The following is a 27,965-nucleotide window of genomic DNA, read 5'->3' as shown; positions in this document are numbered from 1 at the left end:
TTGTGTTGAAAAAAAAAAAAAAACACATTTTATTCGAGCATTTTAGTTTGAAGTACAAAAAGCTTTACAGTTCTTTCCTATGAAGGTATGTTACTATATGGAATCACAATCTATAACATAATACAGGCATTATACTGTATATAGAGAGACCCAATACTGTGGTGATACAAATACTAGAACTACTGAATGTGAGGATTGCATTTTTCAATGTTAACCCTGTGACGGCAAAATATTATTATATTTGTGTAACTAGATGTCATTTCTTGAACCAAACACAAAATTGTAAACTACATGGCAACCAATTGCTTTGCACATGAAAATGCTGGCTTTTGAGGCTGAATTCTAAGAAAAACATGCTACAGACAGCATCAACAAATTGTCACATTTGCTATTACAAATACAATCCAGTTTCATGTTAACCAGCACACTAATGCATTATTAATGACCTTAAGTGGTTGATTTGATCAACTTATACCCTGCCAGGATTGTTTTAGAGCATCCCCAAGATTCCTTATTGCATAAAATGCAGGAATGCATAAACAGCTTTTTTGGGGGGGACAATCATGCAATAACCCTGTAAAATACAGTTACTGTATGGTTTATCCATGCACGGTATGGGTTATTCAAAACAACCTGCTTTCCCCCAGTTCATTATATCATACATGCAGAGCCCGACCAGCTCTAGGGACACACTATATACATAGTGCTTATTTTGCTTCAATACTTAACTGTTTTGGTTAGAAGGATCTCTAATTATTTTGGCCCTTTAGCTATCTGAGGTTGTACAACTAGGGTCAATACCATGAGAGAAAGAGGCATTTGTGTTATACTTGTTTAAAGTACTCATGTTACAATACTTATACCACAAAGGCATTTTTTTTCTGGATAAAATAGATTTTAATTATGTCATGAAAAAGTATTTTTAAAAAGAGTTTACACCGTGCTTTAACAATAATCAAAACACATTCAATTTTGGACTCTAAGAATTATTCATAAAGAGTTGGCATTCTCTTTATTGCAAGTATATTAGGATTCTGATGAAAACCAAATATGCAGCTGATAAGTGAAGAGTACTGAGGTAATGTCCAATTATAATGCAATCTAAAATAACTTTTTTTTTTTTTTTTTTTTACAAAATAAAAATAACGAACTGCAAAAATGACAGGAAAAAATTAATATTTGTTTTAAGTTTCTGCAGGCTGTGGACATAACAAAAGGCACCGGAGCTTCTACATTTTTACCCAAGGGTGAAAGTAATTTATGATTGGTCAATTGATTGACAGTTCAAGCTGATCCTCTGTAGACTTATGTGCACAAGAACAGTAAACCGAGAAAGTTCCAAGGGATAGCATATCGATTCCACCAACAAACAAAAAAATTCCCAAATGTTAGTTTTCCCCCTTTTCTTTGCTGTTCCTGCTGGGGTTGACTACTTTAGTGTATCTGTCGTCATATCATCCTCTCAACACTGTTAGGATTCCTGTTTTTGTCTGCTGTTTTCTGATGGGAAGCCACTGGGAAGCAACTGTTTAACTGGTTTTCTGACAACAAAGAACACACAGTCATAGAGGTATTTTAACATGGAATGGTCATTCTCTGTGTATGTTGTCTGAACAGAGTCTCTCTCTACCTAGGGAGGAAAAGAAATAAACAATTACAAACAAGAACTATATGCTGCTTAAACAACAACAGACAAGTATATACAGTACACAGCCACACTGTGTAAGGTGAAACCAGCTATTTATCTTCATTACATAAATGAGTACAAACTACTCAATGTTCTCAAGTAAAAGCTAGTGAAATGATCTTGAACAGCAGGCATCGCAGTCACAGATTTTACATTTTACAATACCAGGGGATCCACCTGGATTGCATCAACCACTTACTGTCCTCCACTGAGGATGAAATCTCCTGCGAAAAGGGGATATAGTGAAGGTGTTCTTTTGTACAGTACATGTGTTACGCTTCAGACATTTTTTGGATAACCACTTATCCAATTGTCATGAAACCTGGTGTACATATTTTTAGCAAACATCTCTAAGAATATCAGATTCTGGGAATATAGGGGTGTCTATCTGTCATCCGTTCATCTATCTCTCTGTCTGTATATGTCACTGTAACAGGGCGAGGAGCCCTGTACATGACTGTTTATTTATAGAACGGGGTACCCCTCCGCCCCTGTGCAAGTTGTTATTTTGTATTTGTTTTGTTGTTGTATTATTATTGTTACTATTGTTATGATTTATTTATATGACGGCGAAGCTGTGTATTTTGTATTGTTACAGTGGGGATGGGAAGCCCCATCTGCATTAAAAAAAAAACTCGTGCAGAAGATGACAAGGTGACCATCTCCCGAATTAATTAATTGTTGCTAATCGGGAGATGGTCACCTGCATAAAAGACTGCAGCTCTCTGCACTCGGAGTGGGTGTTCGGAGGAGCGAGCGAGCGCGAGAGAGGCGTGTAAAACTAAAAAAAAAAAGTAAGTACAATCAGTGTGATCAGTGAAGCCTGTTGCCCAGCCTGATCACAGTATTTTGTGTTTTTATTTTGTTTTATTTAAAACCTTTATTTTGCTCTGTGAGCAAGTGTTTTTTTTGTTTAAATATTTATTTTCGTTTTATTATTAAAATAAACGGTGTACGCCACGCCTTTGCACCTGCAGTGCTGCCTGTCTTTTCCTTCCTGCATTCTGGTCTGACGTCACCACTCGGTACCCTGTCACATGTGGTGTCCAGCATGGGATCACCAGCGCCTCCTGGACTCAGGCCAGAAGGGGTACTGCAGGTGTTTTCTTTTTAAATTATTTGTTTGTGGGGATAGAAAATGGGAAAGAAGCAGCAGCGCGGGGCTGGTCGCAAGCCACATCGCGTCTCTGGCCCAGTGGAGGTCTGCTTAACTTGCTTGAGGGGGGAGGAGTGGTGCTTTGAAGTTGGCAAGGTCAGGCATGTGTCCCTCGACTACTACCACTCCCCACCTCAGCAAGAAGAGGTGGAACCAAAGCCGCAGCCACCGGAGGAGGTTGGCTGGGAAGCCCTCCTCCACAGCATGGGCGTGCAGTACTGATGCAAGAAAAAGGTTGATCAAATCAACGTCTTAGTCAACTTGCAGAACTGTAAATATTTCTAATGAATAGAAAACAAATTCAATTTGTTTTAGAATCTGTCATTGAAACACTTTATAATAAACATCCAGAGATAATGTACTGGCTCTCCCCCAAAAAAGAATCCATAGTTTGAAAAGTATTTTATTGCTTGTACTGTAGAACATTTTTATATTCAAGATTTTAACGATCATTTTAGATCTATCCTTACCTCTATTTGGAATCCATACTTTAAAATAACAGCCTTGATATCTTCATAGCTGAGCTCTATTGAAAGTTCATTTGCCATATTTTCAAAGTGATATAACAACGGCCCTAAAAAACACAAACAACAAAGTACAGAATTATAACTAACCTTAAAATTTATAATTAAGATGTCCTTAAAATTTGTATCTATACACACTATACTAGGGCATTACTCACTGAGTTATCAGAACAAGTCTCTTTATATACAGAGATGTTTGTACTTGCATTTACTAAAAAAAATTTTCAAAGGTCATTGAACTGACATAGTATGGCCTATAAACCATTCATTTGAATTCAGTTGTAGAATAAGCATCTTAAAAATGGTATCATGATACCCTCTGAACTAAAACAAGGTGAAAAAAGTTGACTGACCATTTTTGATTTGCCATAATTCTGAAGTTTAAATATTAAAATATGTTTGACGATTTTCCTTTGTTTATATACTACAACGCACCAATAATGACCTACCCAAGTTGATCCACACTCCGCCTGGTTTGAGAATGTTCCAAATGGTTTCAATGTAATCTATGACATTGTGAGCAGTGTCTATGAAGAAGCAGGTTGTTATGCAGTCCCATGTATCTGTCAATATATAAAACACAAATGTAACCGCACAACAAATGTTTTTTAAAGTAAATTCTGCTGCTCATCTTGCAATCTCCCAACCTTTTGTATATCCTCATGCTACTCATGTATCCTCAGTATATTATTTTTTAAACCTTTACTAGCAATGTTGCATATAAATCCACAGCTTCACATGCATTATTGCTGTATTTTTTTTTTAACCTCTCATAACATCGATGCATCTGCTTTTTTGGAAAACAATATATCGATGGTGAAAAATTAGGCATCGCCCCAGCCTTAGCACTTACTGTAAACTATACTGTATTTAAATATGAATCCTGCACTGTAACCCAGTACTGCCCTGTAACACCTTTAAGTTGCCCTGGATAAAGGCATCTGTCAAATAAATAAATAAATGAGTGATAATGCCTAGAACACAAGCATGTATGGGGCCAGATTCTCAAAGCTTTTCATTACAATGTTTTTAGCCCAATTTTTGTCTCAAAGAAAACTCATCACTTACAATTCTAAAATAAAGAAATAACTCAAAGACTACAGTAGTCTCCACATATAGGAATACCTCCTAAGGGAACACCCTTGTGGTGAAACAGATTTTTCCCATTGTAAATGCTCTGGCTAAAGGAACAGGAACTTCGCTTAAAACACCTTTTTGGTACCGCTAGCAAGAGTATACAGCTGCAGAACAAAGGCTTGCACAGAGTAGCTCTCGCAGGGAGCTCACATAGAGTAGCGCAGCGTGCGCAACTCGTACTTTACGTCGTGCTTCATTCACCCTCAAAACCCCTACCAGGTGACCACAAACAAGGTGTGGGAGGGGAGAACACTGAACATAGTGATTACCCTGTGAGAATTAATTGGTAATCCACGGCCAATACCCCACGAACCATAGGTTTAGGGTTAAGTAATTGTTGTGTGTATTTAAAGTTACGGCCAATACCCCACGTTAGGTTATTGTTATGAAATAAACGTAGTTTTAGTACCTAAATTCATCACTCTTATCATATGATCGTGCTGTAGCACATAATGATGACGTCTATCACGGGTTCTGCACACAGCACTACTAAGCTGTGTTCTGCAGCAATACCCCTCTCACCGCTAGCGATTCGTTCACGACTGATACAGTACTATTTTGTAATCTATTACCTCATTATCATCAAACTTAAATTCAAATGGTTTATTCAATCTTTTCAAATGTGACTTGTCATTGTGAGTGTCTTGAGACACATTGGTTGGTTTATTCAATCTTTCCAGAACCGCCGTCATATCATTGCCTCGTTTTGCATTCTGATTTCCACGAGTGCACCTCATCGCTACAAAATGGCCTGTAACCAAACAGAGAAACCCGCCGCTGTTTCTCTTGCTACAAAAAGGAAATTGTTGGAAATTGTTTGAATCAGACACAAGTCACCGAGCAATTTGGTGTTTCCCGTTCTGGTGAGTTGCTTCACCACTCAGTTAAATAATTATATGCATATCTTGAATATTGCTCCTGTAAAGGTAATCATAACACTATGTAACACAATTTTTGTTCCTGGGTAGTAAGTGTTATTTCCTAATTGCTTATGCCTCAAAAGTACAGAAAATGGCTATTATTCCCCACAAACTTTGCTTTTGTGACCAGGACAGTGATATTTTGAAATTTACCTATTTCCAATGAGAAAACGGGCGAATTTGTGTCTTTTCGTTCACATAAAGTCAGAAAAAAACAACATATGAATCCAAATTAACATGTATTTATACTAAAGTAATACAAAAATGACTACAAAAGATTTAGAAGTGAGTAGTTTTTCGAGATTTACGATTATACTGTAAATCACTTTCATGAATCAGCCCCCAAATGTAGTCTCCCATTATGTTCTCGTTATACTGTCCTTGGTAGCAGCGTTCAAAGTCCAGTATATCCTGGTGGAAGCGCTCGCCTTGCTCCTCCGAGTACGCTCCCATGTTCTCCTTGAATTTATCAAGATGAGCATCAAGGATATAGACTTTGAGGGATATCCTACTGCCCATTGTGCCGTAGTTCTTCACCAGAGTCTCAACCAGCTCCACATAGTTTTCGGTCTTGTGATTGCCCAGGAAGCCCCGAACCACTGCGACAAAGCTGTTCCAAGCCGCTTTCTCCTTACTAGTGAGCTTCTTGGGGAATTCATTGCACTCCAGGATCTTCTTTATCTGTGGTCCGACGAAGACACCGGCTTTGACCTTTGCCTCAGACAGCTTAGGGAAGAAGTCTTGAAGGTACTTGAAGGCTGCCGACTCCTTATCTAGAGCTCTGACAAATTGTTTCATAAGGCCCAATTTGATGTGCAGTGGTGGCATCAGCACCTTCCAGGGGTCCACCAGTGGCTCCCACTTGACGTTGTTCCTCCCCACAGAGAACTCGGTCCGCTGTGGCCAGTCCCGCCTGTGGTAGTGCGCCTTGGTGTCCCTGCTGTCCCAAATGCAAAGATAGCAGGGAAACTTGGTAAAACCGCCTTGGAGACCCATCAGGAATGCCACCATTTTGAAGTCTCAAAATGCGTCTGCCGGATGCTTGCAGCCTCTTGATGCCATCTCAGAAAAATGCAGATATGTATCCACTTAGGCAGCTGGAACTAAACTGAACTGGTGGGCTTAAGGCCTCTGTATTTGTATTACTATTTATATTACTGGAAAGTTCTAGAAAGTTCTAGAAGTTACTCCAAGTTTACTCAGCACTGAATCTATCTGGAATGTTCTGGAAAATAGGTAAATTTCAAAATATCACTGTCCTGGTCACAAAAGCAGTTTGTGGGGAATCAGTCTACAGGTAACCAGGGACAGAGGCAGATAGATAAGTTCCTGCTTCTAGTAATTTTAACTTACTACATTTGGTGACATTGTAAGGTGGTGTTTGAATTGGCTGAGTTAGTGTGTGAGTAGTACCAGGTGAGTGGCTAAATTGATTAGCAGTTGATTTTGCTATTTGATTGGTTTCCACACAGTTTAGTTGGTTCTTTTGCCAAGCAGGTGTAACATTTAATCAAGCAGCTTATTTCAGCCCCAGCACGAAGCGCCAGCAAACAGAAGAGCCTCAACAAAAGAGCCGGGAGTCTAGCTGTGGGAGTCTACAGGTAACCAGCGTCTGAAGCAAGATAGGTATTTGATCCTGCTCCTAGTAATTTTTTAATTAACTATTTAAGTATCATTATCTGGTGCTCCTATTTGGGGAGGAGTGTGTGATTTTATCCCAGGCAGTGTGTTTATTTGAGTAATAAATTTGTAATTTGTAAATTGTATCAGGGAGGGTGGTTTAACTTGAATAGAGCAGTTTGCAGTTGAATTGGTCTCCACACAGCTCCTGTAGTTGTGTGATCCCATTAAAGTGTGTGAAACTATTGTCTCCAGAGCAGTTAGCAGCTAGTTCCCTTGCTAAGTGAAGGGAGTTATTTAAGGGGGGGCAGCTAGTAATTAGTTCAGTCTACAGGTAACCAGGGACAGAGGCAGATTAGATAGGTTCCTGCTTCTAGTAATTTTAACTTACTACATTTGGTGACATTGTAAGGTGGTGTTTGAATTGGCTGAGTTAGTGTGTGAGTAGTACCAGGTGAGTGCCTAAATTGATTAGCAGTTGATTTTGCTATTTGATTGGTTTCCACACAGTTTAGTTGGTTCTTTTGCCAAGCAGGTGTAACATTTAATCAAGCAGCTTATTTCAGCCCCAGCACGAAGCGCCAGCAAACAGAAGAGCCTCAACAAAAGAGCCGGGAGTCTAGCTGTGGGAGTCTACAGGTAACCAGCGTCTGAAGCAAGATAGCATGAAGCGCCAGCAAACTGAAGAGCCTCAACAAAAGAGCCGGGAGTCTAGCTGTGGGAGTCCAGCGAGGGGAGGCCTGCGCTGAGAAGCTGTTCAACTAGATCCGAACCTAACGGGCCTCTAGAAGAAGTTATCTACTAGTCAGGTCTGTACCCTCCACCCTACTGCTCCTACTGTGCCTTTTGTCCTGCCTGTCCTGCTATGACTGTCTCTCACATCCCTGTTCTGTCCTCCCGTCCTCGTCCTCTGCCCTCCCGCTGCTGCTGCTCCTCCAACCCCTCTAACCTCATTTCTCTGCCTCTCCCCCCCTCCCGCACACTCTCTGGTCCACTCTGGAACTGTCACTCTTCTGCTAACAAAGCTGATTTCATATCTGCCTTTGCCTCCCACCTCTCGCTCGATTTCCTTGCTCTCACTGAAACCTGGCTGTCCCCTGATAACACTGTTACTCCTGCTGCCCTGTCCTCTCTCTACGTCCTGTCCCATACCCCGCGTCTCACTGGACGGGGAGGTGGGACGGGTCTTCTCCTCTCTCCCTCCTTACTCTTTTCTGTCCCCTCCGATCTCACCTCACTCTCTGTCAATACCTTTGAATTTCATGCAGTCCAAATAACCTCTCCCTGTCAACTCCTGCTCATTGTTCTGTACCGCCCCCCTGGGCCTCTCACTCACTTTCTGGATGAACTCGACCATCTACTCTCCTCCCTCCCCTCTCTGTCTACCCCGACTGTCCTGTTGGGTGACTTCAACATCCATCTCTCCAACCCCAGCCACTCTGCTGGATACCTCCCTCTCCTTCAATCCTTCGACTTCTGTCTCTCTCCATCCCCTCCTACCCACAAAGCTGGCCGTCAACTGGACCTCACCTTCTCCAGGGCCTGCTGCCCCTCCACCCTCTCTGTCACCCCCCTGGACCTCTCTGATCACTATTTCATCTCTTTTTCTCTGTCTCTCCCCCCTCCTCCTACCCCCACTATCACCTCTCGTCGTAACCTCCGCTCTCTCTCCCCCTCTGTCCTTGCCTCCACTGCTCTCTCTCACCTCCCTCCTATCGACTCCTTTTCACAACTCTCCGTAGACTCTGCTACCTCCACCCTCTTCTCCTCACTCACCTCCTCCCTCGACTCCCTCTGTCCCCTCACCTCCCGACCTGCTCGCCCCTCCCCTCCCCATCCCTGGCTCTCCTCTGCGCTCCGCTCGGCAAGAATCACACTGCGATCTGCTGAAAAGAAATGGAAGAGAACCAAACTCCCTGCTGCCCTAGACCTTTACCGCACTCTCCTCTCCTCCTTCTCCTCTGCTAAATGTGCTTATTTCCAATCTGTTATCCAAGCCTCCACTAACAACCCACGTAAACTATTCTCTACCTTCTCCTCCCTCCTAAACCCTCCCCCCTTCCTCTGTCTCCCCTGATGACTTTGCCTCCTTCCTCTCTTCTAAAATCTCAGATATCCGCAAACTCTTTAACACCTCTCCCTCCCCCGCACCCCCTCCTGCTCCAACCCCTACACCCACTACATCCCCTACTAACTCGCCCTCCTTCTCCACCTTCTTGCCCCTCTCAGACTCTGACCTCTCCTCCCTGCTCCAGGGTCACAAACCCACCATGTGTGCCTTGGACCCCCTCCCCACTCACCTCTTTCAAGCTGCTGCTCCTGCTCTACTCCCCTTCATCTCCTCCCTCCTCAACACCTCTCTACTTTCTGGTATCTTTCCCTCTGCCTTCAAAAAAGCCTCTATCACTCCCCTCCTCAAAAAAACTACCCTCGACCCCACCTCCATCCAGAGCTACCGTCCTGTCTCCCTCCTACCCTTCCTCTCCAAAACCCTCGAGCGGACTGTACACCGCCAGCTCTCTGCTTTCCTGTCCAACCACTCTCTGCTTGACCCTCTCCAATCTGGCTTCCGCTCTGCTCACTCCACTGAAACCGCCCTCCTGTCTGTCACCAACTCACTAAACTCTGCCCAAGCTGCCTCTCTCTCCTCTGTCCTAATTCTCCTCAACCTCTCTGCTGCCTTTGACACTGTTGATCACTCTATTCTACTATCATCTCTTGCTGACCTGGGGATCTCTGGCACTGCTCTGGCCTGGTTCTCCTCCTACCTCTCCAACCGCACTTACCAGGTAACCTGGCGTGGAGCAACCTCCACACCTCACCCTCTCTTAACTGGAGTCCCCCAAGGGTCAGTCTTGGGTCCTCTCCTGTTCTCTTTCTACACCCGCTCCCTGGGCCCCCTCATCGCATCCTATGGTTTCTCATACCATTTCTATGCTGATGATGCTCAGATTTTCCTCTCCTTCCCCACCTCTGACTCCACCATCTCCTCCCGTATCTCTACCTGTCTGTCTGCTATTTCCTCCTGGATGCACTCGCATCACCTCAAACTCAACCTCTCTAAATCTGACCTCCTTTTCTTTCCCTCCTCCTCCCCCTCCTCTGATCTCTCTATCTCTGTTCCTCTGGAATCTACCACACTCTCTCCCTCTTCCTCCGCTAAGAATCTTGGAGACACCCTGGACCCCTGCCTCTCTTATTCCCAGCACATCTCACTCTGGCACGCACTTGCCGATTCTTCCTGAGCAACATCCGAAGAATCCGACCCTTCCTCACCAACTATGCTACCCAGCTCCTGGTCCAGGCCCTGGTACTCTCCCGCCTAGACTACTGCAACTCCCTCCTGGCTGGCCTCCCTGCGTCCGCCACCCGTCCGCTCCAGCTCATCCAGAACTCTGCTGCCCGCCTGGTGTTCTCTCTGCCTCGCTTCGCCCACGCTACTCCACTACTCCACTCGCTCCACTGGCTCCCGATCACCGCTCGCATCCAGTTCAAGACTCTTGTACTAGCCTACAGATGCCTTGACCAGACTGCACCCAGCTACCTCCAGACCCTCATCTCTCCCTACACCCCCACTCGACCTCTCCGCTTCGCCTGCACTAGAAGACTAGCTCTACCTCCGCTACGCTCCCCTGCCTCCAGAGCCCGCTCCTTCTCCACCCTTGCTCCACAGTGGTGGAATGACCTTCCTACAGATGTCAGGACTGCCAAGTCCCTGACCACATTCCGGCGCCTCCTTAAGACTCACCTCTTCAAACAGCACCTGTAGAACTCCTCTGTTTGTATCCTGGGACACTATCACCCTTCATGTAAATGTGCTTTATTTTGCTCTTATCTGCCCCCTATTTTACTGCATTTAATCCTGTACTTCAGAATACCGTAATCTGCCAAGTGTTTAACCTGTAGTACTTTGTATTTAATCATATCCTGATGTAACTATCACTATTTAATCATATCCTGATGTAACTATCACTATTATCTGCTGTATTATTGAATTGTGGTTTGTCACACTTGTACCTTGCTTGAACAAAAGTTATTGTATTTCTTCCTCTTATTACTTGTATTGTAACACTTGAAATGTATTTGCTTACGATTGTAAGTCGCCCTGGATAAGGGCGTCTGCTAAGAAATTATTAATAATAATAATAATAATAATAATAATAATAGCCATTTTCTATACTTTTGAGGCATAAGCAATTAGGAAATAACACTTACTACCCAAGAACAAAAAAAAAAAAAAATTGTTGTTGCACGGTGTAATTAATCTAGAGCTGCTGCTGCATTTTTTAATGTGTGTAGGGGTGCTGTGTTAATTTAGTTTAAGTTAGTTTATTAACGTTAGTTTGTCTGTACACTTGTACGTTATTAACATAAACTTGTTTTTCACTTACTTATTCTGTTCATTTCATACGTTGATGCACGTGCGTCATGACAAGTAGTAAATATTTATTTATTTATTTATTGATTCATATTGTGTCTGGTGGTCAGCTCCGTCTTAAAGAACACTTTGGCTAAGAGGACACTTCGCTTGCTTCCCGAGGGCTGTACTCTTAGCCGGAGACTACCGTACCTGCAAGCCAAATGAAATGCTTGAACTGTTTATTCTTGGGTTAACTTTACTGGGCAAGTTTCCCCTGTCTGGATAAAACAAGTTTTGAGAATCTAGCATAATGACTACCTTTCTATTCTGAATTTGAAATAGAGAAGAAAAGATTTCTTAATTTTACTGGTTATTTCTAGTTTTCCTTGAAAATATTGTACTTGTGTATAAGCCAAGACCAGGGTTTGGCTCAATTCCTGTTTTTCAATTCCAATTCCATTTCCAATTCCTTTTTAAAATCAATTCCAATTCCTTCAAAAGGAATTGGAATTGATATTTTAGAAACAAAATAATTGTTGTGATTGTTCAACTGCTTTCATTTGAATTGACTAACAGTGACTTAAATTTAAGTAATGTGTTGCCACTGTGAGAAGCTAATTTTAACATAATACTGCTAATTGCAGTTTTGATCAATGGTGTGTTGGAATTGATTAAAAGGGAATTGGAATTGATTTAAAAAAGGAACTGGAATTGAAAAAAACAGGAATTGACCCCAACCCTGGCCGAGACAGTGATGTATATTGCAACACATGTAGGGAATAGTAAAGATCAAGAGGCTTTCATACTGAACAGGACCCTTTACTCACCAGGTTTGGTGTAAATCTCCAGAAAATCCCCAGCAACCATAGTGAACTCTGGATTGTGTGGGAGACTCTGTGGGTTGACATCAGGAAAATGAACTGGCCGTGTTTGATCAGCTGATTGTTTGTTATTACTGAACTGATGGATCCAGGGGTACAAGGTCATATCATTGACTTTTGTGCACCTAGAAAACAAAACATGTGAACAAGCAAATCAACAATAACTGGAAAAAACATGTATACACTGTAAACCCCTTTATTTTCACAGCCAGAAAATTTAGCAGTGCCAGAAATGTGGTTGATATTAGGGCCCTTTACATTTGTGGAGTGCACAAGCATAACTTGTTTGAATTGACTTCAGTCTATTCAACAACAGCAAAATTTAATTTATAAAACACTTTTCATGAGAAGCAACCCAAAGCGTTTACAGAAAAAAAATAAAGAAATAAAAGCCAGTTTAAAAATCAGGCTAAACAAAACAAGCAACTACTTAGTACAACTCCAATAACAATTTACTGTATTTAATAACTAGTACAAATTCAAAAATGAACACAACTGCAACTTCACTGATTCCGGCATCCCTGAAGCCACGTATCATAACATTTGTTTCAACAGAGAGATCAGCAACAACCTTCATCAGCCATTTGGCGTGAACTGGTTTCACAGTCACTGTTCTCAAGTCCACGTTAATGTCATTAATATCCTTGCCTTCGTCTAATCCAGATTTTACAATGCTAGAATACAATTGACTGAACTGTGACTTTAACTTGGTTTTGAAATGTTCGTTTACACTGACATCAAGGGGCTGCAATTCTCCAGTACATGATGCTGGAACAAAAACTGGTAGAATGTTAACTTCGTTCAGTCGTTCAGAAAGGATTTGCATCTGTGTGCTGCAAAAACATCACACATTGCCACGGCAGGCTGGGAGTCTGATGTCAGGTGAAAATTCGTGCGTGCATTGGGGGTGATCAGGGATCAAATTACTGTTTTTTACATATTGCATTGCAGTACAGTACTATTAGTGCAATACTGTTTTGGCGGCCAATAATTTCATGAATTTTCATGCCTCGTGAAATTATGTATATATATATATATATATATATATATATATATATATATATATATATATATGGCAAGAAGTTTTTAAAGCAATAGTGAGGATTTGCTACCTGCCGGTAGCGTTTACAAATCATACACACCTATAAAGTGATTTAAAACAAATAAATAAAAATTAACGTGTGCCACATTATCGCTGATTCCTGCATTGTATAACCTTAAAAAATTCTAAGGTCACAACCACAACCGAGCTGTTTTGAAAATGAAAAGCTAATTCCAGCACGGTACTGCTACATTTAAAAGATTCATGCAACGTGTTATACTAATTGGTTTGTTCATAAATATGTATGCTCGCACCCTGCCTTTTCACTGCATTTTTAAATGCTGTACAATTTTAAAGAAATTAACTAAGTAAGAACAGAATAAGGGATATCAACCAAGGTTTTAAATATATATACACAGTCACCTCAAAAATTATTGGCACCCTTGATAAAGATGAGCAAAAAATACTACCAGTACTGAGCTATATTGTAATTTTCCAACATGTGGAATACATTTGACTTTATTAATGATTCAATGGAATCAACCAAAATTACACATTTCTCAAATTATAAATTTATTTCCAAGAAAAATGAAGTGTCACAATTATTGGCACCCTTGTTTTCAGTACTTTGTGCACCCTCCCCTTGCAAGGATAACGGCACTGAGTCTTTTTCTATAATGTTTTATGAGATTGGAGAACACAATGGGAGGGATCTTAGACCATTCCTCCATACAGAATCTTTCCAGATCCTTGATATCCGTCTGCGCTTATGGACTGCCCTCTTCAATTGAAACCACAGGTTTTCAATGGGGTTCAAGTCCAGAGACTGAGATGGACATTGCAAAATGTTGATTTTGTGGTCAATTAACCATTTCTTTGTGGATTTTGATGTGTGCTTGGGGTCATTATCTTGCTGGAAGATCCACTTGCAGCCAAGTTTCAGCCTCCTGGCAGAGGCAACCAGGTTTTTGGCTAAAATGTCCTGGTACTGGGTAGAGTTCATGATGCCATTGACCTTAACAAGGGCCCCAGGACCAGTGGATGCAAAACAGCCCCATAACATCAAAGATCCACCACATTTTACAGTAGGTATGTGGTTCTTTTCTGCACACGCATCCTTCTTTCGACGCCAAACCCACCGCTGGTGTGCATGGCCAAAGAGCTCTATTTTCGTCTCATCTGACCATAGCGCCCGGTTCCAATCGAAGTGCCAATGCCGTTTAGCAAACTCCTGGTGCTTACGTTTGTTGGTTGCTCTCAATAAAGGCTTTTTTCTGGCAACCCTTCCAAATAGCCTATTGGCATCTAATTGTAGATTTGGAGACTTGGTGACCCCAAGGTCCAGCCAAGTTCTGTAATTCTCCAACTGTGGCCCTTGGATTTCCCTTTGCCTCCCGAACCATCTGCCTCACTGTGCGTGGGGGCAAGATACACTTGCGTCCTCTATCAGGCAAGTTTACCACTGTTTCAGTGGTTTTTAACTTCTTAATTATTGCCCCAATAGTGGTAAGTGGTTGTCACAAGGCTGGCTGAGTGGTGACGTCAGAACCAGGAAATGAATAACACACAGACAGATGAAATGAAATGATGAAGGCGTTTGCTTGCGCCGGTTTATTATTTACGGAAAAATAAAAGGTTTTAACAAACACAAAACACAGGACACGGCACTTGCGCCAAAATAAATATATAAACAAAACGAACTAACACTTAACAAACGGTGCACAGAGACAAACAAACACGGTGAGTAAAGCAAAAACAAACGTTACGATCGATCTTTCTTTCTTTCTTTCTTTCTCCTCTCTCTCTCACCCGTTCTCCACTCACGAACACCCAACCCCGAGTGAAAGAAATGTGCATCTATATATACTGTTGTGCTGGGATTCAATTACTAATTAATTATTCACTTGAATCCCAGCACGTGAATGAATTCTGTGCAACCCCGTGCTCACATACTATACTTTAAATGCACGTGCAGTGATGTGCAATCCCGTGCCTATATATAATTATACAATTTAAATACTCGTGCTGCACACACCCATTTATATACCGTGTACCAATGACTATACACCAACATTAACACACGCAACATACAACATATAATACAGAAAATACAGACAGGGGCGGGCACTTCGTCACAGTGGTATATTTTGTTTTTTAGCTATTGTTTTGTACCCATTGCCTGATTTACGAAGGCCAACAACCATTTGTCTCTCTTCATTTGTGAGTTCTTTGCCTTTCCCCATGGTGATGGATGACAAATGGATTTCATATGCGTGTTACCTCATTTTTATACCCCAGTGAAACAGGAAGCCATGGAAGGCCACAATACAGTTCCTTAAGACTGAGATGAACCTCAAGTAGAATGTTAATGCAGATTTAATTTTGTTTTATTTTATTTATATGAATCTTTAGGGGTGCCAATAATTCTGACACCTATCTCTTTGAGAACATTTTTTATTACTTGTTAATAAAAAACTTTCTCTGAGCAATTGTATTAGAATAAAATAATATGGTTTCCCCATATATTTCAGCATATAATATAGCTCATTGTTGTTTATTTTATACAGCCTTTTTTGTTCAGTTTTATCAAGGGTGCCAATAATTTTGGAGGTGTCTGTGTGTGTGTGTGTGTGTATAATATATATATATATATATATATATATATATATATATATATATATATATATATATATATATATATATATATATAAAACGTTTTATTAAACGGTGACATTATTTAGCCGTGTGTGTGTGTATATATATATAAACATTATGTTAAAGCACACGTTTCACTAGTTAAAACGAGAAGTACACAAGGCAGTGATAATCTATTATTAAAAAAATCGATTGATAAATTTTTGCACCTCAAGATTGTATTTCGTCTATTATTCGTACTGATAAAACAAGGAAGACGCTACTTGGATCATGGTAACATTATAGCTTGCTCTTTTTTTTTCGTAGTCAGAATTTTGATTAAGTAAAAATTATCTATCCATTATGTTTTCATTTTTTGCGTGGGTGAAACCAGGGTTAACATTATAACAAAATAGTCTCTACGACTGATTAAATTAGCACTTTATAGACACTGAATAAACTTAATATCCTGTTAGGTCATTGCATGTTATCTTATAAAATTGTATTTTTTAACAGTTATTTAATTTTAATTTTGGTCTATAAAATAAACTTCATACCTTTAAATTGTATCCACGTTGTTCTGGTACTTTAGGTATTTTTACTCCACTGTCCAATACAATTTGCATTGTGGGCCTCGCATGTATCTACATGGGGCGGTACAAACCTCAGTCATCTATCGGGAAGCTCTATTAGCAATGGTTTCCCGCTTTATGAAAGATACTAATAATGTACGTGTTAAAATAAAACTAATACTGGTAATTATGTATGTCATATACTGCAGCGCGAGGTATCACAAAAATGCTACTGCATAAAAACTAGTTAACCATGGGTGCACGAGCCATGGCATACACATGCATTTAAGTAACAGAATTCACACGTTTACAGTATTTACAAGCAGATTTTTAGTTAAATGTCCTCATGAAAACGGTTGAAAGAACTGCAGTGAATGAATCAGTTACAGTTTACAGTACTGCACAAACTCGGTACAATTCATATAGTTCAATTGAAATAAGAATTAATAAAATAACTATAGCGTTATTTTTACGAAAACAATCCAACTACAAATTGTTGACTATATGTTTAGGTATTGGCTTGTACTGTCTAGTTTGATGGCTTAAATAGCAAAAGTTAACAAATGTACATTACACAGAATTAACTTGGTGAAAAAAAAAACAATAATAAACAGTTTCACACAGAAATCAAGCATTGTCGATTGTTTCGCATGCAAAAACACACGCTTTGTTCTGCTGACAAGCTTGTTATCCCAAATAACCTGAGCTTTAAAGCCAATTGAACAAGAACTAATTTTTTGCTTCTCACTCATTATAAAGTGACACTGTAACCAGCTGCACTTGGTAGTTGCGAATAAATGAATGAACAATCCGTTTCCAGTCAGTCACATGAAACGACAGTGTCGAGTTATCAACTAATCTTTAACAGTTTTTAATCCTTCGGTACCGGTAATAAGTGTTGAGTTACAAGTAAAGCATGGTGTTGAATAAAAAAACTAAGAGGCAGGATGCATATATTTTATGTAGAAAAAATTCGGGACCAAGACTGTCTGTCTAATTAAGCGAAGGTGTCGAGTTATCCACCAGTCGAGTTAACCGAGGTTGACTGTATATAAAATTAGTTTGTAATTAGGATTCAGCTCCAATGTTTAAAGCATATGCTTAAAAATGCATTACTTGGGCACAAGAACCACAAATAAAGAATTCCTTTTAAAAATAAATGTACCTGTTTAAAACAAAATTGGAGGAGAAAAGCATAAAGAAGCTCCATTCATTTCCTTGGCATGCATATCCCAGCTTGGCTATCTCCCAGGCTAGTCTCCCAAGACCAGCTCCTGGCACAAGAATCTTCACCTTCCGGGGGTTGCTGTAAAAGAAAGAAGAATCTATTACTCTGCTAGATGACTAGAATCCACGTCAGACCATTATAGGTCATCCAGTAGAACCTGGATTTCTCTTTCTTTCATTCCAGGTTTCCCAGGATGCTTAGAACACATCAGCATGATCTGGCAAAAAATCAGCTAAAAAGGAGAGGAAGGAGCTCCATGTGACATTCCATGTGTGATTTGGCTAATGCATATGGTTCAGTGCCACATGAACTTCTTTGGGCAGCATTTGATTTTTTCAGTGTATCGATGACAATAACACATTTAGGGAAAGCCTACTTTGGAGATTTGCAATTTAGTTTTTCAACTTCAGTACTACATGGCAATGCCTAGATGTTGGAATAATGACAGGATGCACCATTTCTCCACTGGCTTTTACCATGGCAATGGAAGTAATTATTAGGGCATCAAAATGGGTAGCAGTGTGGAGTAGTGGTTAGGGCTCTGCACTCTTGACCGGAGGGTCGTAGGTTCAATCCCAGGTGGGGACACTGCTGCTGTACCCTTGAGCAAGGTACTTTACCTAGATTGCTCCAGTAAAAACCCAACTGTATAAATGGGTAATTGTATGTAAAAATAATGTGATATCTTGTAACAACTGTAAGTAGCCCTGGATAAGGGCATCAGCTAAGAAATAAATAATAATAAAAAATAATAATAGTCAGTGTCCACAGGCGCTTTGGCAGTAGACTGAAAGCGCCAGAGTTTCAGTGTGCCCGGTAAAGCGCTGCTGTCTATGCTCTTCAACCCTTCCACTGCTTGTTGTCTAACTTCTCCCACACAAACTGTGTCCTTTAGATCCCTGTCGTACCATCTCCAAATACTTTTCACTGGCTTCTCAGACAGTTAGTACTGCCTCACCATTAATGTAGAGCCTTTTGTCTACTACTTTACCTTTAATTACAGAGATGCTCCTTGATTTAGTGGGCTTGAATTGCATTCGTGCCCATTCGATGTTATTGGTTAATTTGCCCAATAACCGATTAGTGCAGGCTACTGTTGTAATCAGAGTCCAGAGCCCTAACCACTACTCCACACTGCTGACTATGTACGAGGTTTCTTTGACAACAGTTGAGAAGCTGTTAGTTTTAATCAGTTCATACGTCAGGAAATGGTTGGAAGTTCCACGCTGCCCCAGCAGAGTGGGACTTTATGGTAAACTAATATTGCAGCTACCAGTCTCTGCTCTAACCAAGGCGTTTAAGTGCGCCAAGGTCCAACTGGAAATTACATTAGTAGATTCACGCGACAAATGCGTAAGGGAGGCAACCTGTTGAAAACCGGAAGAAAGTGGGCGGCAAAGAAAGCCGTGGAAGATGCAAAGGCTGCCCTTCGAATTGGTGATATTATGGGGCAAATTCAGCATGGAAGAGGGGGTCTTGGTCTCAGTTCAGCTCCTCCTACATGGCACAAGGTAACCCCAGCTCAACGGAGGAAGATGGTAGTCAACGAGGTGCAAAAGCAGGAAAGGATGAGGTGTGTAAAGGCCGTTTCCCAGGCCAAGCAGGGAGAATGGATAAGATGGGAGAGTGTGGAACAACGCAAGATCAGTTGGCAAGACCTATGGACAATGGAACAGAGCAGGATCAGTTTCCTCCTCAGATCAACATATGATGTTCTCCCATCACCACAGAACCTAAACCTCTGGGTGGGTGAGGATCCCTCATGTCCTTTGTGTTCATCACCTGCAACATTAAGGCACATTTTGACAGGCTGTAAGGTGGGTCTTAGCCAAGGACAGTTTACTTGGCACCATGACCAGGTGCTGCGATGTTTGGCCTTAGCATTGGAAGACAAGCGTAACATGACCAATAAGTTGTCACCTGTTCCATCAATGCATTACACACAAAAGGCAATATTCCTCTGTCCATGAGAACAACCACCAAGAAAAGGTGTTAAAACCAAGCCTCTCCCAGGACAACTGGAAGCTGCTAGAGACTGGAAAATGCTGGCAGATGTTGGTTAACGGCTTATTTTTCCACCTGAGATTGCCACCACTAACCTTCGACCAGACATTGTCTTGTGGTCTAGATCAGCACGCCTTGTTCATCTGGTAGTTAACAGCAACTGACTGTGGTTGAGACGGAAAGATTCTGGCTGGGGGTCTCAAGCACAATAGAAAGAAAGAAACGCTGATGTACAGGTAAGTAAGCTGGGCTGAGTTGAGTGGGGGACGGAAGGGGGTGATGCTGGGACGCCAGAATCACTGTCGAGCCCTCTTGAGGTGTCGTGGGCTAGTCGACGAAACACTGAGGATGGAAGGTGCCCACTTGAAGACCCCAGAAATGTACCCTACTTAGCTCAATCCAGACGGTTGTCATGCTGATGCGCTGGGGAGGCCGCACTGTGGTTGATCCCCAGCACCTGCATCACAGCCATTATTGCAGGCTGTGTCGTCTAGTGGTTAAAGAAAAGGGCTTGTAACCAGGAGGTCCCCGGTTCAAATCCCACCTCACCCACTGACTCATTGTGTGACCCTGAGCAAGTCACTTAACCTCCTTGTGCTCCGTCTTTCGGGTGAGACTTAGTTGTAAGTGATTCTGCAGCTGATGCATAGTTCACACACCCTAGTCTCTGTAAGTCGCCTTGGATAAAGGCATCTGCTAAATAAACAAATAATAATAATAATAATAATAATAATAATAATAATAATAATAATAATAATAATAATAATAATAATAATGCAAAATAAGCTGATTCCTGGAGACAGCATTACACTTCATCCATCAACACCATGCAGAAGGACATCATCAGATGGAAAGAAACGCAAATGGATGGAGAAGCAGATGGATCACATTAGTTTACTGTAAAGCTACATCTTAGTTGGTGCTTATCTTGGCAAGAGCCGAGCTCAAATCAGCATTAAGTTTTAACATCTACCCTCATGTAATGGAAATCAAGCCAGCTTTGTCAATTTACCTATTGATTTAAACAGAGTAAAAGCAAATCTACATGTAACCACAATTTGGGGATTTTCGTAACAGAATGGAGTAGGGTGAGAAAGATCCTGAATCCCAAAGCAGGCATTTACCAACTTTAGCTTTTCACAGTACTGTTCACATTTAATACATGCTGAAATATGAATTTACATATTGTAAAATAAAATGGATTGAAATGATGCCACTAGGAAGTACAGGTTTCAATAATACCATGTATCCTTTGGAAAGATTCTCAGAATCTCATTGATAAGAGGCTGGTAGCAGGTGTCCCTTTCAGATTTCCCAATTTCACTCCAGTCTCTCACAAACTGTTTGATAGTTGATTTCAACTTATCCATGTCAAACGTAGAGGATGGACGTATTTTCTTTAAATCATCCTAGGATTTAAAAAGGAGAGAGAGAGAGAAAGATAGAGAGTGGAGATAATTGAAGGGCCTATTTAATTTACATAGAAACAGTACAATTTTAAACAGGTTTGTCCACATTTGTTTTCCGTTGCAATCCCCAAAAGGTAACAAGATTGCCTCCAGTGTTCATTGGAAATGTAATTTAAGTCTGTTTTCACTAGTTATATCAATTATACAAATAGTATAATAAATATTATTCTAAGAGACCAACATTGATGTTTCAACCCACTTTTAAAGTTATATGGGTAATTAGGGTATTACTTTTAAAGTAATACCCAAAGTAACTGTCTACAAACCATTAAAACACAAAATTGTTATTTCCAGGACAGGCATGATCCACAACTATATCCTTGCAGATCTGAAAAGTGGTTTGTCACACTCTTTATAGTGGCAATTAGTTGCATAATGATTCAAAAATCTATTTTAATGCTCTAAAAACACCACTTCTCTAAACTCTATATGAACCCACTAACAAATATTTACCCCCTTAAAGCCCGCTGCACACAGCCCGACTCAAGCCATCCCAACTCATCTCATCTGAGTATGCACAGTTGTGCTAAGTTTTGGTTTGATGTCACAATTGAGTTTTTCCCGACTGGGTGTCGCACACTGCTAAGACTGAATTAGACGGACCACAACTAGATCCTGATGATTACTGTGTATGCAGATTTAATTAATACTGCCCTGTACACATTTTTGTATTAACTTAGCCCAACATTGCGACCCTCATATTATGCATGGCATCGTATGCTGATTAGACGACGGAGACAGCGCTGCGAGGCAACCAAAAGAAGCATAAGAACATAAGAAAGTTTACAAATGAGAGGAGGCCATTCAGCCCATCTTGCTCGATTGGTTGTTAGTAGCTTATTGATCCCAGAATCTCATCAAGCAGCTTCTTGAAGGATCCCAGGGTGTCAGCTTCAACAACATTACTGGGGAGTTGGTTCCAGATCCTCACAATTCTCTGCGTAAAAAAGTGCCTCCTATTTTCTGTTTTGAATGCCCCTTTACCTAATCTCCATTTGTGACCCCTGGTCCTTGTTTCTTTTTTCAGGTCAAAGAAGTCCCCTGGGTCGACATTGTCGATACCTTTTACGATTTTGAATGTTTGAATCAAAATAGTCTTCTTTGTTCAAGACTGAATAGATTCAATTCTTTTAGCCTGTCTGCGTATGACATGCCTTTTAAACCCGCGATAATTCTGGTTGCTCTTCTTTGCACTCTTTCTACATCAGCAATATCCTTTTTGTAACGAGGTGACCAGAACTGAACACAATATTCTAGGGGAGGCCTTACTAATGCATTGTAGAGTTTTAACATTACTTCCCTTGATTTAAATTCAACACTTCTCACAATATATCCGAGCATCTTGTTGGCCTTTTTATAGCTTCCCCACATTGTCTAGATGAAGACATTTCTGAGTCAACATAAACTCCTAGGTCTTTTTCATAGTTCCCTTCTTCAATTTCACTATCTCCCATATGATATTTATAATGCACATTTTTATTGCCTGCATGCAATACTTTACACTTTTCTCTATTAAATGTCATTTGCCATGTGTCTGCCCAGTTCTGAATGCTGTCTAGATCATTTTGAATGACCTTTGCTGCTGCAACAGTGTTTGCCACTCCTCCTATTTTTGTGTCGTCTGCAAATTTAACGAGTTTACTATACCAGAATCTAAATCATTAATGTAGATTAGGAATAGCAGAGGACCTAATACTGATCCCTGTGGTACACCACTGGTTACCTCGCTCCATTTTGAGGTTTCTCCTCTAATCAGTACTTTCTGTTTTCTACATGTTAACCACTCCCTAATCCATGTGCATGCATGTCCTTGAATCCCTACTGCGTTCAGTTTGAGAATTAATCTTTTATGCTGGACTTTGTCAAAAGCTTTCTGGAAATCTAAATAAACCATGTCGTATGCTTTGCAATTATCCATTTTCAATGTTGCATCCTCAAAAAGGTCAAGTAGGTTAGTTAGACACGATCTCCCTTTCCTAAAACCATGCTGACTGTCTCCCAGGATATTGTTACCATATAGGTAATTTTCCATTTTGGATCTTATTATAGTTTCCATAAGTTTACATATAATAGAAGTCAGGCTTATTGGTCTGTAGTTACCTGGTTCGGTTTTGTCTCCCTTTTTGACCATTTACACCGTGCAAACGTTTCAGGCAGTGTTTGACTTTTTGTATAGCTTGTCTACTACACTTTAGCCTGTGGTAAATAAAATCCAACCTGTTGATTTTTTATTTGACTTTGGTGGGTTTTTCTCTCAGCGTGTGGATCTAGGGGCTTGTGATTTGTGACCTATTGGAGATCGACACACCAGTTACTTCTGTTTTAGCGCAGTAAGAAAATATAGGCTGCCAGTAGTTGATTGATAATAAAAAGGTAAATTGATCATTTACCTTTGATTAGTAAATGCGTAAAAAAACCTATTCAAACGTGCACATATCTGATATTTTTGAATTCAGGACACTCAGAGCAATTCAAGACTAATGTATTTTTACCTGTGGAACTAAAGCTGTCAATATTCCGCCATCTTGTGACAAGTTACATGACAAGCTACGTCACTTAAACCTGCTTCACCATTGGTTGACACCCTTATGACTAATCGGTCTCAGTCAGTCTTGGTCGGCAACCGCTGCACACAGACAAACTGATCACATCTGAACGAAACTGCGTCTGAAAAAGATTCAACATGTTCAATCTTCAAATCTGAAGACATCCCGACTGAAATCTGCATAATCTTGGTTTTAAGGGCACGCACACTGCTACGATTCATCCAAACTCTGTGTGGCCAGTTGAGATGAGATGAGTTGGGACGGCTTGAGTCGGGCTGTGTGCGGCGGGCTTTACAGTAGAGAGAGGTGTGTGTAGAACAGGTCTATTGCTGAGATATCTAGCCTTTGTTCAGATCACTAAAATAGACTCCACATGCCACATACAGCCCCCAACACAGCTGTAAATAAAAATAAAATTACAGCAATCAGTGTCATGAAAAGAAAGGTCACCAAAACCTGTTTTTGTGAAATATGGACACACAGACAGATTCTAATACACTCAATAACTTTTGGTAACGAATGTTGTACAAAAAACTACAATCGAAGAAGTCATTCTCTAGATATAAGTAAAACAAAAACAAAAAAAATGGAAGTGTGACATACAGGCATCTTCTCAAATCTCCAGATTCTGACATTTTTAATATGTTACAAAAAATTGTTATTTAGATGTATGCAAGTGTGACATACATACATAAATACAGTATGCACACCTTTACAACATTCCTGTAACTGGGGATATGCATCCCCAGCAGGGGATAGTAATCTTTCTTATCCATTTTGATTCTTTTACACAATTCTTGTTATGAATTAGCATTATTGAGGCGATGGGAATCTCTTCCCATCCCCCAGCAACAGGAAAGTGGAAGATCTAGTTGTCCAGAGGAAGAGAATACGCTTTTACCTACATCTTCTCCGTACTCCATATTCTCAAACATGTGAATGCAGTTGAGTACAATGGCCTGCAGGACTTCTTGATTGTGATCAATACATCTGCGGATTTTGTTCAGGTTAGGGAGGAAATGTGGGAGCAGCATCTGGTGGTGATCTGGAAGAGTACGGAACTGTCGCTCTGCACGGCTCACCCGCTCGTGAACATGGACTCTGCAAATACAAAACGGATACATGTACCTCAACTATACCTCAAAATGAATCTATTTGTATTTGCATGGACTTGAACTCAAGTCTCCACGCAAGAATTGTCACCCTAAACTAGCTTGTCCATGGACTGATTAAACTCCAGAGCTGCCCAGAACTGCTTTAAAGGAAAAACTTAAAAATCTGTTCATATGGTGGGCAATCATATGTATTCTGATTCTAAACACTAGCACCAACTCTGGAGCAATATATGAAATTAGGAAGCGTAATATTAAGGCAGAACATTTCAATTCTAAGGGAAAACAAGTCCATGATTGTTTATGGTTTCCAATCAGAAATACAGTATACAATAAACAGATTGCTGTTCTACAGCTTTTACCCACCTCCAGCTCTCAAGATATCAATCTGCAAACCTTCTGTAACAGTAGGTCCAAATAACAAGTTATTAAACTAATTAGACAAATATTTGATTTTGAAATAATTTACCCAAAAGTAGCCCAACTGAGTTGCCACATCTTGTTTTCCAGTGGGGTTCAGCGTGCACCTGGTTTTGCAGCTGGTGGCATTAAACCATTTATAATGTCTATGGATTAGCAGGAGAAAAAGATTAAATCTCATCCCATAGCATACTTAAAACAGTAGCTTACTGTCTGATATGACGAATGTCGTTTCCTTAAAAGCAATTTAATATGAAATAAAACTCTAAATGGGCGTTCACATTATGTCTAAAGAGCCACCCACCAAAATAAATGACTTCCAACAACCTCAAATATCATTGGATGGATCGTTTAACCTTAGAAAAAATGATGTATACAAGTGACAATAGTTTGACTGAGAATATATCGAAATAAATTAGTATCTGTACTCGACTTATATCTGTGTTGGATGGATTCCCTGGCTGTACACAGTTCAGTTTTATAACGCTTATTTACGTTGATTTAGATCAGTAAAGACGACTGGTATACTACTATTCACACTCAAACGTGCTTCTAATAAAGCACAAACATGTGATATTTTAACTTCTTACAGTTAGTTGCTGGTTTGATTTTTAAATAAGATTATTTTTGTGTGCACAAATCATTGGGGTTTTCTAAATATAAACACACTGCTAAGTACCGGTATATTTTCAAACGATTCGAACGAATTCCACATTTGTTACAGCCACTCGCTTTTTTTTTTTTTTTTTTTTTTGTATGATCATTAAGTTAAATAAGCAACACAAAAACGCACGAACCCTTTGTTATGCCTCGCTTTGTAATACAGCATGTTTTATTACCCTCCAATTTTGATACATTTCCCTTGTTCACGAACATGCACATATAAGTGTTTGTGATTTGTTACTATTACCTATAATATCTAAACGAATCGATAACTTTCCAAAAGTGCTTCCTCTCAAGCCTCTCCTCCTCTTCGGGAGTGTATCTGATCCTTTCTCTGTAAAAATATGTTTCTTCTTGCTCCCCATCAGTGTTCAGTTCCCCCTTGGATTCAGCCATCATTGGGAACTAACCCGCAGGGCAGAGCAATCGAGAACCGGAGAGAGAAGGAGGAAGGATTTTAAATCGAAAGCAGAATCATAGGTTTCATAGTAAAAATTAAATAAATCAACATAACGTGGAGTGTAATGCGCATATATATATATATATATATATATATATATATATATATATATATATATAGATAGATAGATAGATAGATAGATAGATAGATATGTGTGTGTGTGTGACACGAAAATGTAATGTTTTATTTTGCAACCTGGTTGGACGTCAGTCTGTGACCTTTGACTCGTGACGTAATCGGGTCATGTTTTGGTTATTTGGTGACACAACGGGCTGGCTGTTTATTGCTAGCGTCGACCCTAACTTCAACATACAGATGGAATACTTTATGGATTATTATGTATTGTTTAATATTTCTAAATATAAAAAGCAATACCAATACCAAACTATATTGTAACTTTACAAGTAAAGTTGTGGGGCTTGCTTTATTGGGAAAGTGGTCAAAGTAGCTGATTTGTGTCAAAAGTCACATTGTTTACTAATTGTCTCATGCTTAGAATGTGCTAGAATTTGAAATTTCTCAAAGTTCTATGACAGTTAATTCAACAGGAAGTAGCCTACTGAAAGAAGTTGATGCGGTTACTAAAACAGCTGTACCTCTTGATTGGTAAAAGTTATTTCTGTTTTGATTTCAGATTTGAATAGCAGAGAAGTAGAGGAAGATTCCATATACGCTAACTTTTTGTCTTGTTGGGAAAATGGTCAAAGTAGCTGATTTGTGTCAAAAGTTACATCGTTTACAGTAAATGGAATGTTGGAAGTCTGGGTTTTTAAACAATGCTGGGGAGCTTTACTTTAGAATGTTAAAAAAAAGTCCCATTCAAGTGAATGAAGATGGACAAAAAAAGGACAAAAAGCTTAATAGTTAAAAAAGTATAAAAGACATAAAAAAGTTGTATACAAACACACTATTCCAGACCGGTCTACACGTTTTAAAGTTTGAACGGCGTTTCTATCTTAAACGGTGTAAGAGGAGTAGAGTGCCAAAGAATAAGAAGCAGCATGTAGAAGATTTAAAGTGGGGACTCTTGCTTCGCAAGCCCCACTAAATAGTTAACTTTTTTTATTATTATTATTATTATTACATGTTAATCTAAGCTTTCGTTTCAATTTGAACAGGGGTTCTCTAATTAAATGCGTCACTGGAAACATACGATGCCACTGAGACGCTGATTTTGGTACCCCATGGAATTCAGTAGCCCCTGTAATTTCACGCCTGCGCAGATGCGTTTTTTTCTTTTCTTCGAAAGACGGCTGAATTGGAAAGTCAAATATATCCGTGTTTACTCTATTTTCTCCCAATAGAACCGTAATGTAGACAGGCTTGTTGTTTGACTTAGTTACCGTGATGTACTCAGGCTTATTGTTTTACTTAGTTTGAGGCACGAAAGCGTCACATTATATTTATTTTTTTTAGCAATTCTATATATTGTTTTTGACGTGAAATTCTGTATCGGAAATGTAAACTAATCAATGAGGTATCGCTGACCAGAAAGACTTCGATAATATTTAATAAGCAATACATAGAATT

General features: G+C 40.1%; 1 protein-coding gene across 2 annotated transcripts; it reads right to left on the bottom strand.

Moving 5' to 3' along the window:
- Positions 1-4: 4 nt before the first annotated feature.
- carnmt1 (carnosine N-methyltransferase 1) lies at positions 5-26,423 on the bottom strand. 2 transcript variants are annotated; one of them, XM_034013930.3, is made up of 9 exons: positions 26,223-26,356; positions 25,362-25,458; positions 24,686-24,881; positions 21,008-21,174; positions 17,699-17,839; positions 12,232-12,410; positions 3,817-3,930; positions 3,314-3,417; positions 5-1,630 (listed from the first exon to the last, which is right to left on the bottom strand). In XM_034013930.3, the coding sequence occupies exons 2-9, from the start codon at positions 25,388-25,390 to the stop codon at positions 1,472-1,474; spliced, it is 1,089 nt and encodes a 362-aa protein (XP_033869821.1). In that variant the 5' UTR covers positions 25,391-25,458; positions 26,223-26,356; the 3' UTR covers positions 5-1,471. The 2 variants fall into 2 exon arrangements, with proteins under 2 accessions (XP_033869821.1, XP_033869820.1); XM_034013929.3 differs by lacking the exon at positions 25,362-25,458 and having other exon boundaries at positions 26,223-26,423.
- Between the last annotated feature and the right edge of the window lie 1,542 nt (positions 26,424-27,965).

Source organism: Acipenser ruthenus, chromosome 2 (assembly GCF_902713425.1).
Source record: "Acipenser ruthenus chromosome 2, fAciRut3.2 maternal haplotype, whole genome shotgun sequence".
Lineage (NCBI taxonomy): Eukaryota > Metazoa > Chordata > Actinopteri > Acipenseriformes > Acipenseridae > Acipenser > Acipenser ruthenus.
The sequence above is the reverse complement of the archived record's forward strand: the minus strand, read 5'-3'. Positions and strand labels throughout refer to the sequence as shown.